Below are 13,724 nucleotides of genomic sequence, written 5' to 3'. Positions count from 1 at the left end.
GCCAGTCACTTCCCACCTCGGGGCTCCGTTCTCCTTTCTCAGCGAAGTTGTGATGGATACCACCATCGGGTGGTCCCTTAGATCCTGCCTCAGACAACTGGGGAGGAGGGGAGCCCAGAGGGGAAGGGTTCCCTCCTCACTCAGTTGCCAGGCTCCTCCTTAGTTCCTGCTGCCAGCCCAGGCCTCGTTCCCCAGGACTGACAGCTGGGACAGCAGGGGCTATTTATGGCTTGGCTCCCCTGGCCTTCCCCCAATGGGCCTGGCCTGGCTCAGGCCCAAAGCCCGTCTGCCTGCCTTGAGTCTTGCTTCTTTGTCTCTCTTCCTCAAACTGGCCATGCCTGGAAGAAAGGGCTGAACTTCCCCCTGGGGACAGCATTTGGGGTGCTTCCCCTCAGCCTCTGCCACCCAAGTCCGGGGATCCCAGTCCCGCCCAGTCCGGGAGCACCCCCAGCCTTTGCAGCTGCTCTGCCGTGACATGGCCCTGCAGAATGCCTTCTACACCGGGGACCTGGAGAGGTTGCTGGAACTGTTCCCCCCACATGGCACCACCGACCTGCTGCTGGAGAGCCAGGCTGCTGAGCCCTGCTGGAGCTGCCACCAGAGGGGTGAGGGGCAGCGGGGGGCAGGGCTGGCCACATTGGGCACACAGGTGCCAAGTGCTTGAGGAAAGGAAGAAGCCTCTGGCAGTTTCTCCCTCACACCAAGGCTTACCTAAACCTTGCCCCAGGAGTAAAGTCATGCGGAGCCCAGAATAGCTTCTGCTGATCTGTGTGTCTGGGTCAGGCTCAGCTCAGGGACACACAGAACCTTTCCCTCCATCTGTCTGTTTCCCCTTCTTTTTTTCTCTTTGCCTTTGGCCCCCACCTCTCCTCCCCCCCATCCCTCTTCCCATATGCGCACACTCTGCCCTCATGAGCTGGTGGTCCCCAGAAGAGTGCAAGGGGCAGGAAGAGCCCCTGGGTGACAGACATGCCCTCTGCGCCAGCCTGGTGGAGAACCCCGGCAGTGGGTCGGCAGAGCAGTCAGAGGCTGGCCCAGGACCCATTGTCACCTGCACAGCCTCGGGACCCGCCTTGGCTTTCTGGCAGGCGTTGCTGGCAGGGGATGTGGGCTTGGTCTCCCACATCCTTGCCGACCCTGGCACTGGCCTGGCACCAGATTCCATCTTTGATATCAGCAACCCAGAGCGATGGAGGGATTTCCGCTACAACATCCGTGCTCTGAGTACGGGCCAGGGGCCCTGGCGGGGGGGGGGGGGTCTGAATGGGAGAAGGGAGGCTGGGAATGGAGCTCCAGGCTCCCTTTTCCCAGTCTCTGCCCACCTCCCCCATGGCCCGGCAGCTCTTTGCTCCCCTCCAGGGACTGAGGCCCATGTCTCCTCTCTCCCTCCCTTAGGACTCTGGTCTCTGACATACGAAGAGGAGCTGATCACCCCACTGCATGTGGCAGCCAGCCGAGGCCACATAGAAGTGCTGCGGCTGCTGCTGAGATGGCGGGCCAGGCCAGACATGGCCCCTGCTGGCCGCACCGCCCTGCACGAGGCCTGTGCTGCGGGCCACGCTGACTGTGTCCATGTGCTGCTGGTGGCAGGAGCCGACCCCAACATCCCTGACCAGGATGGGAATTGCCCCTTGCACCTCTGCAGAGGCTCTAGCATCTTCGAGTGAGTGTCCTCTCAAGCCCCATTCCACCCAGGGGGACAAAGCGATGACCGCAGGGAGGATTGGGAAGCATGCCAGGGGCTGGCCAGCTGGGTGGGCTGGCTGGAGGTCAGGGCTCCAGGGGGGGGAGGGCGGCTGTCAGGACACAATTGTTCCCCAAACCATCCAATCATCCCCAGGACGTTTGGAATGACCTGGACTGGGGATAGTCCCTCCTCCACCCCAGAGGTGGAGGAGGGCTGTGGCAGGGGCCAGCTGCATGGCCTACATTGCAGAACTTATCTGGACTCATTCTGGGGGTCCATACTGCACTGTGAAGTTTTCATGTATTCTAAGTGTATCCTGCATTCCCGGACTGTGGTAAGTACAGCAGCTGAGGCAAAGTCCTGCTGTCAGGGACCAGCTGTCCAGTGACCCAGATAGGCTGCGAGGAGAGCGACCCCCAGTTAGAGCCTGCATTGATCCCTGTGGACAGAGTCTGGTTCTCAGCTTGGCAGGTCTGGCATTTCCAGATTGGCAGGCACTCTCATTACTGGGCTCAAGGACCAAATCCAGCCTGACCAGGCTATGGCACAGTGGATAAAGCATCGGACTGGGATGCGGAGGACCCGGGTTCAAGACTCCGAGGTCACCAGTTTGAGCACGGGCTCATCTGGTTTGAGCAAAAGCTCACCAGCTTGGACCCAAGGTCACTGGCTTGAACAAGGGGTTACTAGGTCTGCTGAAGGCCCATGGTCAAGGCATATATGAGAAAGCAATCAATGAACAACTAAGGTGTCACAACAAAAAACTGATGATTGATTGATGCTTCTCATCTCTCTCTGTCCCTGTCTATCCCTCTCTCTGACTCTCTCTCTGTCTCTGTAAAAAAAAAAAAAAAGAACCGAATTCAACTAACCAAACTCACAAGAAACTAATGGATATACCTAAATGTGACAACGTATTATTACTTGTAGGAAATAGTCCAGATAATTATCCCCTATGTGTAGTGAATCTTAGAGGATGAATCCCAATTTCTTGATGAGCATGGACTCTTACAAGGAAAACCTTGGAAAATTTACGGCTAACTACACGCACAGTGGAGGCCCTCTCTGCACACCTGCCCCTGAATGGTGCCAAATTTTTTATCCTTGGGTCCTTCTTTCAAGGACTTTCTTCCACCTGTTAACCTCCTCAGCCTTCAAAGGACTCCATTGACTTATCGTATTGAATATAATTTCTACGCCAGCATGGTTCAGGAGAAATACAATGTGAGCCATGTAGGCAATTTCCATGTAGCCTTATCACAAAAGTTAAAAGAAACAGGTAGAATTGATTTTTCTTTTAAACAGTGGTAAAATACACATAGCATAAAATTGGCCATCTCAACCATTTCTAAGTATGCAAGTACATTCACATAGTTGCATAACCATCACCACCATCCACCCAACTCCTAAACTTAAAATTTTATGAAACTGAAATTCCACACCCACTGAACAATAAATTCCCATCCCTCTCTCCCCTCAGCCCATGGCAACTACCATTCTACTGTTGGTCTCTATGAATTGGACTACTCATACACATGGAATCATACAGTGTTTGTCCTTTTGTGGCTGGCTGATATCATTTAGCATAGTGTCCTCAGGGTTCACCCCTGCTGTAGCATGTGTCAGAATTCCCTTCCTTTTAAACCTTTTTTTTTTTTAGAAAGTATTTATTTTTATTTATTCATTTTTTTTAACAGAGGAGAGAGAGAGGGGGAGAGAGAGAGAGAACAAGGAGAGAGAGAGACAGAGAGAGAGAAGGAGGGAGGAGCTGGAAGCATCAACTCCCATATGTGCCTTGACCAGGCAAGCCCAGGGTTTCGAACCGGCGACCTCAGCATTTCCAGGTCGACGCTTTATCCCACTGCGCCACCACAGGTCAGGCAGAATTCCCTTCCTTTTAAAGACTGAGTAATATTCCATTGTATGTAGGTGCCACGTGTCAGTTACCCACTGAGCTATCTATGTACGCTGAGTTAACTTCCATGTTTTTGGCTGTTGTAACTAATAACGCTGCTGTGAACATGAATGTACAGATATCTGGGAAACAGGTGAAATTAGTTTTCGTAGTACATTTTCTTTCATACAATACAATCAAAATGTTATTTCAACATATAATCAATACCCAACCCCCCCCTTCACAAGACCCTAATGAGATATTTTCTATTCTTGTTTTGTACTGTCTTCAAAGTGGTGTGATTTTACACTCATGGCATGTCTCAATCAGGACCAATCATGTGGCTGGTGGCTACTATCTAGGACAGGGGTAGTCAACCTTTTTATACCTACTGCCCACTTTTGTATCTCTGTTAGTAGTAAAATTTTCTAACCACCCACTGGTTCCACAGTAATGGTGATTTATAAAGTAGGGAAGTAACTTGACTTTATAAAATTTATAAAGCAGTTAAAGCATATAATAATAATTGCTTACCAAGTACTTTATGTTGAATTTTCGCTAAGTTTGGCAAACTAAATCTTTATAAAACAACTTACTATAGTTAAATCTATCTTTTTATTTATACTTTGGTTGCTCCACTACTGCCCACCATGAAAGCTAGAACACCCACTAGTGGGCAGTAGGGACCAGGTTGACTGCCACTGATCTAGGACAATACAGTCCCACAGGTTTAGTTCTGGCTGTGTTCCAGCCCAGCCTTCCTGAGATCATGCCCAGTGATAATCCTTCCTTTCTTCCTTACTTTATATTTTTTATTTTTCCATTGATTTGAGAGAGAGAGAGGAGAAGGGAGAGAAAGAAAAGCATCAATTCATTGTTCCACTTAGTTCCATTTAGTTGTGCCCTCATTGATTGCTTCTCATGTGTGCCCTGACCAGGGGTCAAACCTGTGACCTTGGCACACAGAGACAATACTCTATCCACTGAGCCACCCGCCAGGGCATCCTTCCTTTCTTTCTTGAGTAAACAAATGTATATGTAAAGTCATTATGGAGAATTTTGAACACGGAGAAATGTAGGCAGGATAAAATAATGATTCATCCCTATCTAGATCACCCACTTCTAATCCCCTTCCACCCAAGGCTGCTGCTAAGAGTTCTTATGATAACAGCTTCTCAGGCATATGCTGCCCACAGTAGCATCATCCAGGTCTAGCTTTCAGAAATTGTTCCCATTCTCCGGATGGGGAAGCTGGGGCTTGTTTTAGCAAAGAGGCTAAGACCCTTAGCCTTGGATCTTCGTGCACACGGCCTTCTGTGGGGGCCTCCATTGGGCAAATCTGGCTGGTGAATTTTGGTTTTGTTTGTTTGCTGCCAAGCCGCACACTCCACTTCCCCCTTTAGTCCCTCCACTGCCCTGTGGCCCCTGGACTCAAAGGCCAGCTCCTGCCCTTATGAGCTGTGTCACCATGGGGATGACTCTCAGAGCCTCAGACCTGCCATTTTACCATCTGAACCTGCCCTAGGAATGCCATGGGCATGAAACAAGAGAGTACAGGCGAGGACCTTGGAAGATGCCTGTTTTCAGTGCATAATGGTGTCTCGTGGCTTTTCCTGACATTGAGGGTTTAGTGCACTATTTCTGCAGGCAGATCATGGGCTTGGAGAGTGGGCATTGTTGATTCTGCAGAATGCTGCTGGGTGACTAGTGATGAGATGGAAGGGTAGGACATATGGAACCAGCAGCCACCCAGGGGTCCCCTGTGTCTGCTTTGCTCAGACAGGCAGGAGCACAGAGGTCAAAGTCTGTGCCCATCACCCTCTCGCCCTACCTAGGTGTGCAGAGTTGCTCCTGAGGTTTGGGGCGAAAGTGGACAGTCGCTCCGAGGAGGAAGAAGAGACCCCTTTGCATGTGGCTGCCCGGCTTGGCCACGTGGAGCTGGCAGACCTCCTCCTCAGACGGGGGGCATGCCTAGATGCCCGTGATGCTGAAGGCTGGACCCCCCTGCTGATTGCCTGTGACACCCGCTGCATGTCTCCTGCCGACGCTGAAGCCACCACTGCCCGCTGCCTCCAGCTGTGCCGTTTGCTGCTCTCAGCCGGCGCTGATGCTGATGCTGCTGACCAGGACAAGAGGCGACCCCTGCACCTGGCCTGTCGCCGCGGCCATGCTGCTGTCGTGGAACTGCTCCTGGCCTACGGAGTCAGCGTCAATATCATGGACTATGGGGGACACACGGCCCTGCACTATGCTCTTCAGGGCCCACCCTCGGCCCTGGCCCAGAGCCCAGAGAATGTGGTGAGGGCTCTGCTCAATCATGGTGCTGTCCGAGTCTGGCCTGGGGCTCTCCCCAAGGTACAGGGCTGGGAGCAGTGGGTGGGCAGTGAATGTGAGGGGGCAGGACCCAGAGCTGTGCTCCTGCCTGCTTTGAAAGCCGCTGGAACTCATGGACATTTGATAGGTCAGTTCAGTCTGTCCTTCCTTCCATGAGCCAGCAGAGCCCAACAGGGGCAAAGGTAAGGACATAGACCAGAGTGTGTGTGTGTGCATGTGCATACATGTGTGCATGTATGTGCACACATGTGTATGTGTGTGAGTGTGCAGCCATGTGTATGCATTTGCATATGCACATGTGTGTATGTGTGTGGTGAAGGTGGACTGAGGGCAGTGGAGCCAGATTACAAAGGATTGGAAGAGTCTTTTTTTTTTTAAAGCAAGAGAGTGAGAAGGACAGACAGAGAAGAAGGAAGAGAGATAAAAAGCATCAACTCATAGTTGCATCACCTTAGCTGTTCATTGATTGCTTTCTCATATGTGTCTTGACCGGGAAGGTCGGGGCTCCAGGTGAGCCAGTGACCCCTTGCTCAAGCCAGCGACCTTGGGCTTCAAGCCAGTGACCATGGGATCATGTCTATGATCCCACACTCAAACTGGCGACCTCAGGGTTTTGAATCCAGGTCCTCAGCATCCCAAACTGATGCTCTGTCCACTGTACCACTGCCTGGTCAGGCTAAAGGAGTGGAAGAATCATGAAGGAGGAGCCAGGACTGATATGGGCAGAAGGAGTGAGCTGAGCTGATAAATAGAAGCATTCAGGAAACTCTGGCTGGCTGCGGGGCCTGTTCATGAGACCCTCCAAGTGCAGGAGAGGCTCCCCTAAGGCAGAGTGATGAGTCTGCATCACAAGGCTCCTCCTGCAGACGATGGTCCTGGTTTCTGAGCAGGACCGACATCACCCAGTCCCGGCACCTGAGAAAAAGCCTTCTGCTGTCAATTTCCAATCTGGATCTTACTTTAAGTTAATTATCCCAAAGTGAGTTCAACTGGAAAACCTGCGTTGCTGATGTCTCCGAGCAGGGGGCCCTGTCCCATGCTGTGTCTTGCCTGGAAGGAGCTATACGACCTCGTGAAGGGTACTGGGTCTTGGGTAGGAAAACCTGCTCTCTGAAGAGCTGGGTCAGGACTAACATGGTGGTGCGCAGGTCCCCCTGCCCCACCTCCCTGCTTGTCCTGTCCATCCTGCATTGTCCTGGATGCATCCCTGTTGTCCCGTTTCCCCTTCACTCACAAACCTAGAAGCATCTGTCTAGATTCCTAAGCAAGACTGAATAATTAAACAGCCTGAGAGTTCGGCAGATTGGTCTCCCCTTTGGGAGAATACAAGAAAATCAACAATTAACACTAATTAATCTCCTATTAACACCAGATAATTAGGAGACAAGCAATTCCCTGTAATCTGATGGTGTCTCTGACAGCTAATGATTTTCTGGAGTCACGGAGGATGAGAAGGGAAGAGGAGACGGAACAGTGGGTGGGTTTCCCAGGACCCCCCTGGCCACCCCTCTGACCCTACTCCACCCAGAACAAGGTGGGCAGCACAGCAAAGTGCCCCGTTCATCTCTTTACCCTGATGCCATGATCAGAAAGTGCAGAATCCATTTCCCACAGTCGGGCAGCTGTTCCAGGCTGAGCTCTGGTGAGGAACTCCTCCCTGCAAGGATGGCTCTCCGGCCTCTGTGGGACCACAGCGGGCCCCAGCCAGTTCCCTGGAAGCCACTGTACTAGACTGGGCACTCAGGAGTCCAAACTATTTTGCTTGTTTGTGTGACTATAGGCAAGTCACTGGGATGTTTTGAGCCCAAGTTCCCTGCGACTGAACAGGGATGAAAAGCTATTGGAGCGCAGCGGGTAACAGTAGGAACCAGTACAGCCCTGACCACACACCAGACACTGTATGAAGGTGGATGACTTGTTGAATGGGTTCCCTCAGTCCTTCCAACAACCTCTGAGGTAGGTGGCCACTAAGAGTGCAGGCTCTGCAGCCAGGCACACTCCCTGTGCCACCCCTGGCAAGTTGCTTAATCTCTCTAGGCCCCAGTTTCCTTGTCTGTCCGTAAGCTAGGGACACTGCAGTATGCCTGCTTCTTGGGGTCAGTGTGAGAACTCAAAGACTTCACATGCAGATAAGCTCCGAAGCAGGGCCTAGCCTGAAATTAGTGTTCAGCACCTGTTAGCTATCATTGTTCAGAAGTTCAATAGTGTATGTGAAAGCACTTGGAAAGCTGTTAGGTGTCATCCCAGTGCAGGGTTTCATTAGACAGAGGAGAGAAGGATGCAGGTTGGAATGCAGGAGGCTTCTCGGAGGGGGTGGGACTTGGGACAGGCAGGGCTTGAAGAGCCAGAGACACAAGCATCCCAGGTGGAGTCCGGAGAGAAATCAGAGTGGGCTGGGAAGGACAGAGAGACTGGCCTGAATGGCAGACAGGAACAGCTAGAGCAGGAGAGTCGGGAGTAACCAGCCTGTGTTTTCCTAGCACTAAGGAGCAGGCACAGAGGCCTGCCCTGGGCAGATGGGCTGGGGCAGCTCTGGGCAGAGCACTGCCCATATGCAGGGCCAGGAGCAGAGGGTCTTGGGTGTAGAGGGCCAGAGGATGCTTTCCCGAGGGGCCCCGTTTCCTGCACAAGGCCTTCTACCTGTCCCCATTATCTGGCAAGACTAGTACCTGCAGCACTCCCGGCCGGCCAGGCAGAAGGGTCTCCTCTCCTCACGTGGGGTGTTCAAGTCCCTCATGTTATATGCCAGTGTGTGGGCAGGGAGGCAGGGCAGGCATGGGTGTCATGGACAGGGATGCTGCCTGGGAAATGGCACTTAGCCATCCTCTGATTTTACAAAGACTCTGTGGCTACTGCCTGTCACTTGACATATAACAAGAAATGGAGAGGATGAAGTGCAAATCTGCTTGTGGGTATTACGTGCAGGTGTGGGTGGCTATGACGGTACCTGAGTGTGTCCAACCCGTGTGGGGCTGCCTTTCTGACCACGTGGACGGTCCCCCAGCACGGGCAGTTCCCCTGGCATGGTTCATTCCCTATTGCATCAGGCCACGTCATAGAGAGACCTTTCTTGACCTCCCACCTAGTCCTTTGCCCTCCCAACCATGCTGTCTCCGAATCTACTTATTTTTCTTTGCCATGGTACATCTGTACTCTGGGGGTCTCTTGTGAAATAGAAACTCCCAGATGAATAGAATCTACCCCTCACTTGGCATCGGGCAGATTCATTAATGTTGTATTCCTGTCAGGAGCTTCCACCTCAAGTCAGGCACCCCTTTCCCATCCATAATCATCCAACAGAGAGTCCTGTAGAGGCAGCTGGTAGAGCAGAATGAGGAGCCACACCATTGGAGTTATAATGTGGGCAAGTTACTTTATTTCTCTGTGCCTCAGTTTCCCTTGTCTGTAAAATTGGGATAATAACAGTTCATACCTTGTAAGGGACAAGGATTAAGAGACTTAATACATATGAAGTACATAGATGATGCACAACAGAAATGTTAGCTGACTATTGGTTTCTTGTCACGTCCATTAAAAAAGTAACACAAACTAGGTGGCTTATTCCCTCATCATCCCAGAGTCTGGAAATTTGAAATCCAGTTGTTGGCAGGGTTGGTTTCTTCCAGAGACTCTGAGGGGAGAACCTGTTTCGTGCCTGTCCCCAAGATTCTGGTGGCTGCTCTCCTTCCTTGGCTTGTAGGTACATCACTCCAATTTCTGTTCTGTCATCATATGGCATTCTCCTACATGATGACTGTGTTCCTGTTTCCTCTTCTCATAAAGACAGCAGTCATATTGGATTAGGACCCACCCTGCCGACCTCATTTTAACTTGATTACATCTGCAAAAACCCTGTTTCTAAACAGGTCACACTTTTGGGAGGGGCATAGTTTAACCCACAACAGCTGTTTTAGTGCTGCCTGGTCATCCTGTGTGGGCTGACAGGGACCTGCAGTGTAGGGTAAACCTGGAAACACTAACCATCACTGCTTCCTCCAGGTGCTGGAACGCTGGTGTGCATCCCCGCGGACCATTGAGGTCCTGATGAACACCTACAGTGTCATGAAGCTTCCTGAGGAGGCCATGGGCCTGGTGCCTCCTGAAACTCTGCAGGTTAGACTCCAGGACCCTGGCCACACAGCCACTCAGCCTACCCAAGAGACTTCCTAAAGGGAAGCCCCTTGGGCCCCCCGACTCTGCCCCACAGAAATTACCCAGAGACCCCCTAATGTCCCAGAAGGAGAAATTTCACAGAGTGAACACCCAAAACTCTCCCTGCACCCAAGAGGCTCCTGAAGACTCCCTCCGGCTAGCAGCCTCCCCCTGTGGGAGGAAGTGGTTGTCACCTGTCCCAGGCTGCCTCGCTGAGCCCCCCATTCTGTCCCCAGAAGCACCACCGTTTCTACTCATCTCTCTTCACCTTGGTGAGGCAGCCCAGGTCTCTGCAGCACCTGAGCCGCTGTGCGCTCCGCGCTCACCTAGAGGCCTGCCTGCCCCATGCCCTACCCCGCCTTCCCCTGCCACCCCGCCTGCTCCACTACCTGCAGCTGGACTTCGAGGACGTGCTCTACTAGGTCAGTCCTGGGTTCTGTAGGCAGTCCCATTTGTTTTTTTGGGGTGGGGGGAGGGTAAAAGGCAAGAGAAGAGTTGGGGCAGAGTCCTGGCCAGAATCAGCCAGCCTCCCAGAGCACTGCTCTCTGAATGCACTCCTTTCCTTCCAGATGGACAATACATTTTGAGAGAGGCTGAAAACAGATGCCCCAGGCCCCCAGGGTCCCAGCCTGTTTCTCACAGGGCCCTAAACCCAGGACTGAACTGAATCAGCTCAAGCTGAGGTGGCCCCTCTCAGCAGGAGGTCCACCTCCACAGGCAGTGGGTGTGGCCATTCCCACCAGGGAGAGGTTGGATGGAACATGTTTTTTGGAGAGACAGCCAGGATTCATGGCAAGTGACAGTCTCATCTTGGGGGTCTCCTGAGGTCCCCTCTGGTTGATCCAAATCCTGTACGCACATTAAAGTCTTCATACCTGTATTGTTTTGGTACTGTCTCCAAAAGGCCTGCCTCTGAGCTGGTCCTCTCACAGGGAACTCAGGGCAGGCAGACTGGATCTGCCCCGCAGTGTCACCTGTGTCACCTTTCTTCCCCTTGGGCATCCACCAGCTGTTGAGGGATCCCAGGCCCCTCTGACCTAGGACGTGGCAAAATGACCACTCAGTGATATTGTCAGAAAAGGCCCAAAGGACAGCCAGCCAGGGGATGGCTTGGGTAGGAAACAGCCTCAGCGGATGAAGCAGTGCAGACAGTGGGGCAGGACAGTAAAGGCAGCCTGGGGGTGAGGAGGGGAGGTGAGGGGCAGAAAGGCCAACAGGAAGGTGGGTGCACGGGGGACGAGCACGCACGGAGGGGTAACCATGGTTCGGAGAGAGTGGAACACCTACGTTGAGAAAAACAAAACTCCAAAAGAGCTCCCCCTCTTGCTTGTGTAGGTCAGAGAGCATCGGATGCACGCCTAGTTGCTGCTCCTCTTTAATCTGCTCCTTCAATTTAGCTTTATGGCGGCAGGGGCTGAGCTGAGAGTCAGCTTGGGTTCTAATCCTGCTCTGCCTTTAATTTATGGAACATAAGTCTCTTCCCCTCTCTGGGCTCGATTCTGCATTTGTAAAAAAGAACACAGGAGGGGAGCCAGACTGCAGCCAAAGGAGGGAGGTGGAGTTGACGGGAGCCGCAGAACAGCCAATCAAGTGCACTGGGATCCGTGACAAGAGTTGCTAGACAAATTCCCCAGGGCTCTGAAGTGCGCAGGCGCCGGAGTTCCCGATATATTATATATATATATATATATATATATATATATATTCCCCCCCCCCCCCCCCCCCCCCCCGCCAACAACTGGAAGCATACGGGCGAAGAGCTGGTGCAGAGGGTGCGAGGCTGGGGGGCGGGGCCTGGAGGACGTCAGCGTCGGGGGCGGGGCGTGGAAGGCACGAAGCTCGACGGGTAGCGGAGCGGGGCAGAGGTGAGTGAGCCCGGCTTCCCGGCGGGCCTCTCTGGCCTTGGGTGGACCGGCTATGTTTGGGCTACGCGTCTGGGCGTGGGGCGCGGTGGGAGGACGGGACAGCGTGAGGGAAGGGTCTACGCCGGGACCCCAGGCCCAGCGTGGTCGGGCTGTCTGAGGGCTGTGGGGAGTCCAGGCTGGCCCTGGCCCGGGCCCCACTTCAGGGACAGGTCTGCACGCTGTGTTGTGGCCTCCCTGGAGAGCTCAGGGCCTGGGGGTGGGGGGACCCCCAGTGTCCGTTCAGTTTGATCAGCTGGGTCTCCAGTGCCTCCAGTGGTGGCGGAACTCAAACGTGATCAATTGGCAGAGTGATTGGAGCCTGTTTTGAGATTGGGTGACAGGGAAGCCTCCTCTTTGAGAAGGTGAAGTTTAACCCGAGGCCTGAATGACAAGGAGGAAATACCCATGTGAGCACACGGGGAAGAGCTGTGGAGTGACACGAAAGAACAGGTTTTGAAATAAAAAGCTCGCTCGAGCGCTGAGTGGCTTTGGGTGGGACTGGGGAGGGAGAGTAAGAGATCCTCAGGTGGCTACTGCAGAGGTCCAGGCACAGATGGGGAGCAGTTGGTGAGACCCCATGGGGATGTGCTGAGGGACAGACCAATCCAGGGTGACTCCCAGTGTCTTGGCTGGAACAGCTGGCTGGAGGGTGATGCTAATTACCAGGATGGTGTGGATCAGAAGGGACAGTGGGCAGTGGAATCAGAAATTCAATCTGGGAGCTCTCCAGCTGACACCTGTGTTGTCCAGGCTGCGATACAAGGTCATTTGGATCCGCGAATCTGGAATTCAGGGACAAGGGTCTGTCTGGGGATATAAATGTTGGCTTGGTGGCTTGTGGAAGATGTTTAAAGCTCTAAGAGAATCCTGACTCCCAGAGATTTCCCGAGTTTCCCGAGAGAGCCGTTTATGCATTTTGGTGGAAATTCTATTTACTCTTATCCACAAGATTCATTCTCTGCTTCTGGGCCCCAGGTTTTAGGCACTGGTTTATAAGGCAGCGAATGATACCTGTTCCTGCCCTCATTGCATTTTCTGTTTAGTCTGAGAAACAAGTGTGTGAGTAATTAGTTCAAATACATGGACAATAAAGTGAATGCAGAACACGTGTGGGAGCAGGCACTGAGGTTGTGAAAGGACAGCAAGCAGTAACGGCAGGCACCTGGGAAGACTTCACAGGAGATAAGTGCCTCTCCCAAAGTGATCGTGGGTAAGGACTTATGACCGTATTTAAAGAACAAGGGATAAGGGAAGACAGGAAGGCGGTGTGGAATAGTCAATAGCAGGGGCTGTAGTTCAACTTCGCTTGCTCTCCCCTTAGCCAGCCAGTGTTTCTGGGGTTAGACATCCTGACTGTCTTGCAAGCCAGGGAGCTTCCTCCCCAGCCTCCTGGCTGCGGGTCCCGCGGGCCCAGAACCTCTCCCCGGTAATTGCTTTCCGTAATGTGTTTGCTCCAAACCAATTTCACGCCTCCGTGAGGACTCCGCCCTGCACTGGAGGCGCGGACCTCTTCACCATCAACCTACCCACGTGTAACACGTGTTCACACACAACACACATTTAACACAACAGATACACAAAGGTTCAGGTACCTGGACAAAGAAAACATACATGAACCTACACGCGTGCATACTAGACTTTAAGACTCTCGTGTTCTGTCCCCGCGCCCGATCAGCGCACTCAAAGACTGCGCACTGGTCCTTGGGCAGCTCACCTGGTCCTGTCCCTCTGCCCTCCGCGCGTCTCCCGGACT

General features: G+C 52.9%; 1 protein-coding gene across 4 annotated transcripts; it reads left to right on the top strand.

Annotated features, from left to right (window-relative positions):
* Nucleotides 1-323: 323 nt before the first annotated feature.
* ASB10 (ankyrin repeat and SOCS box containing 10) lies at nt 324-10,927 on the top strand. Of its 4 annotated transcripts, none has more exons than XM_066237207.1 (6): nt 324-605; nt 1,396-1,663; nt 5,417-5,936; nt 9,915-10,028; nt 10,304-10,489; nt 10,637-10,927. In XM_066237207.1, the coding sequence occupies exons 1-5, from the start codon at nt 476-478 to the stop codon at nt 10,487-10,489; spliced, it is 1,218 nt and encodes a 405-aa protein (XP_066093304.1). In that variant the 5' UTR covers nt 324-475; the 3' UTR covers nt 10,637-10,927. The 4 variants fall into 4 exon arrangements, with proteins under 4 accessions (XP_066093304.1, XP_066093303.1, XP_066093302.1 ...); XM_066237206.1 differs by lacking the exon at nt 324-605 and adding an exon at nt 815-1,224 and having other exon boundaries at nt 5,417-5,879; XM_066237205.1 differs by lacking the exon at nt 324-605 and adding an exon at nt 815-1,224 and having other exon boundaries at nt 10,349-10,489.
* Nucleotides 10,928-13,724: the final 2,797 nt, after the last annotated feature.

This window comes from Saccopteryx bilineata, chromosome 6, assembly GCF_036850765.1.
Source record: "Saccopteryx bilineata isolate mSacBil1 chromosome 6, mSacBil1_pri_phased_curated, whole genome shotgun sequence".
Lineage (NCBI taxonomy): Eukaryota > Metazoa > Chordata > Mammalia > Chiroptera > Emballonuridae > Saccopteryx > Saccopteryx bilineata.
This window is presented reverse-complemented; position numbering and strand designations above follow the sequence as displayed.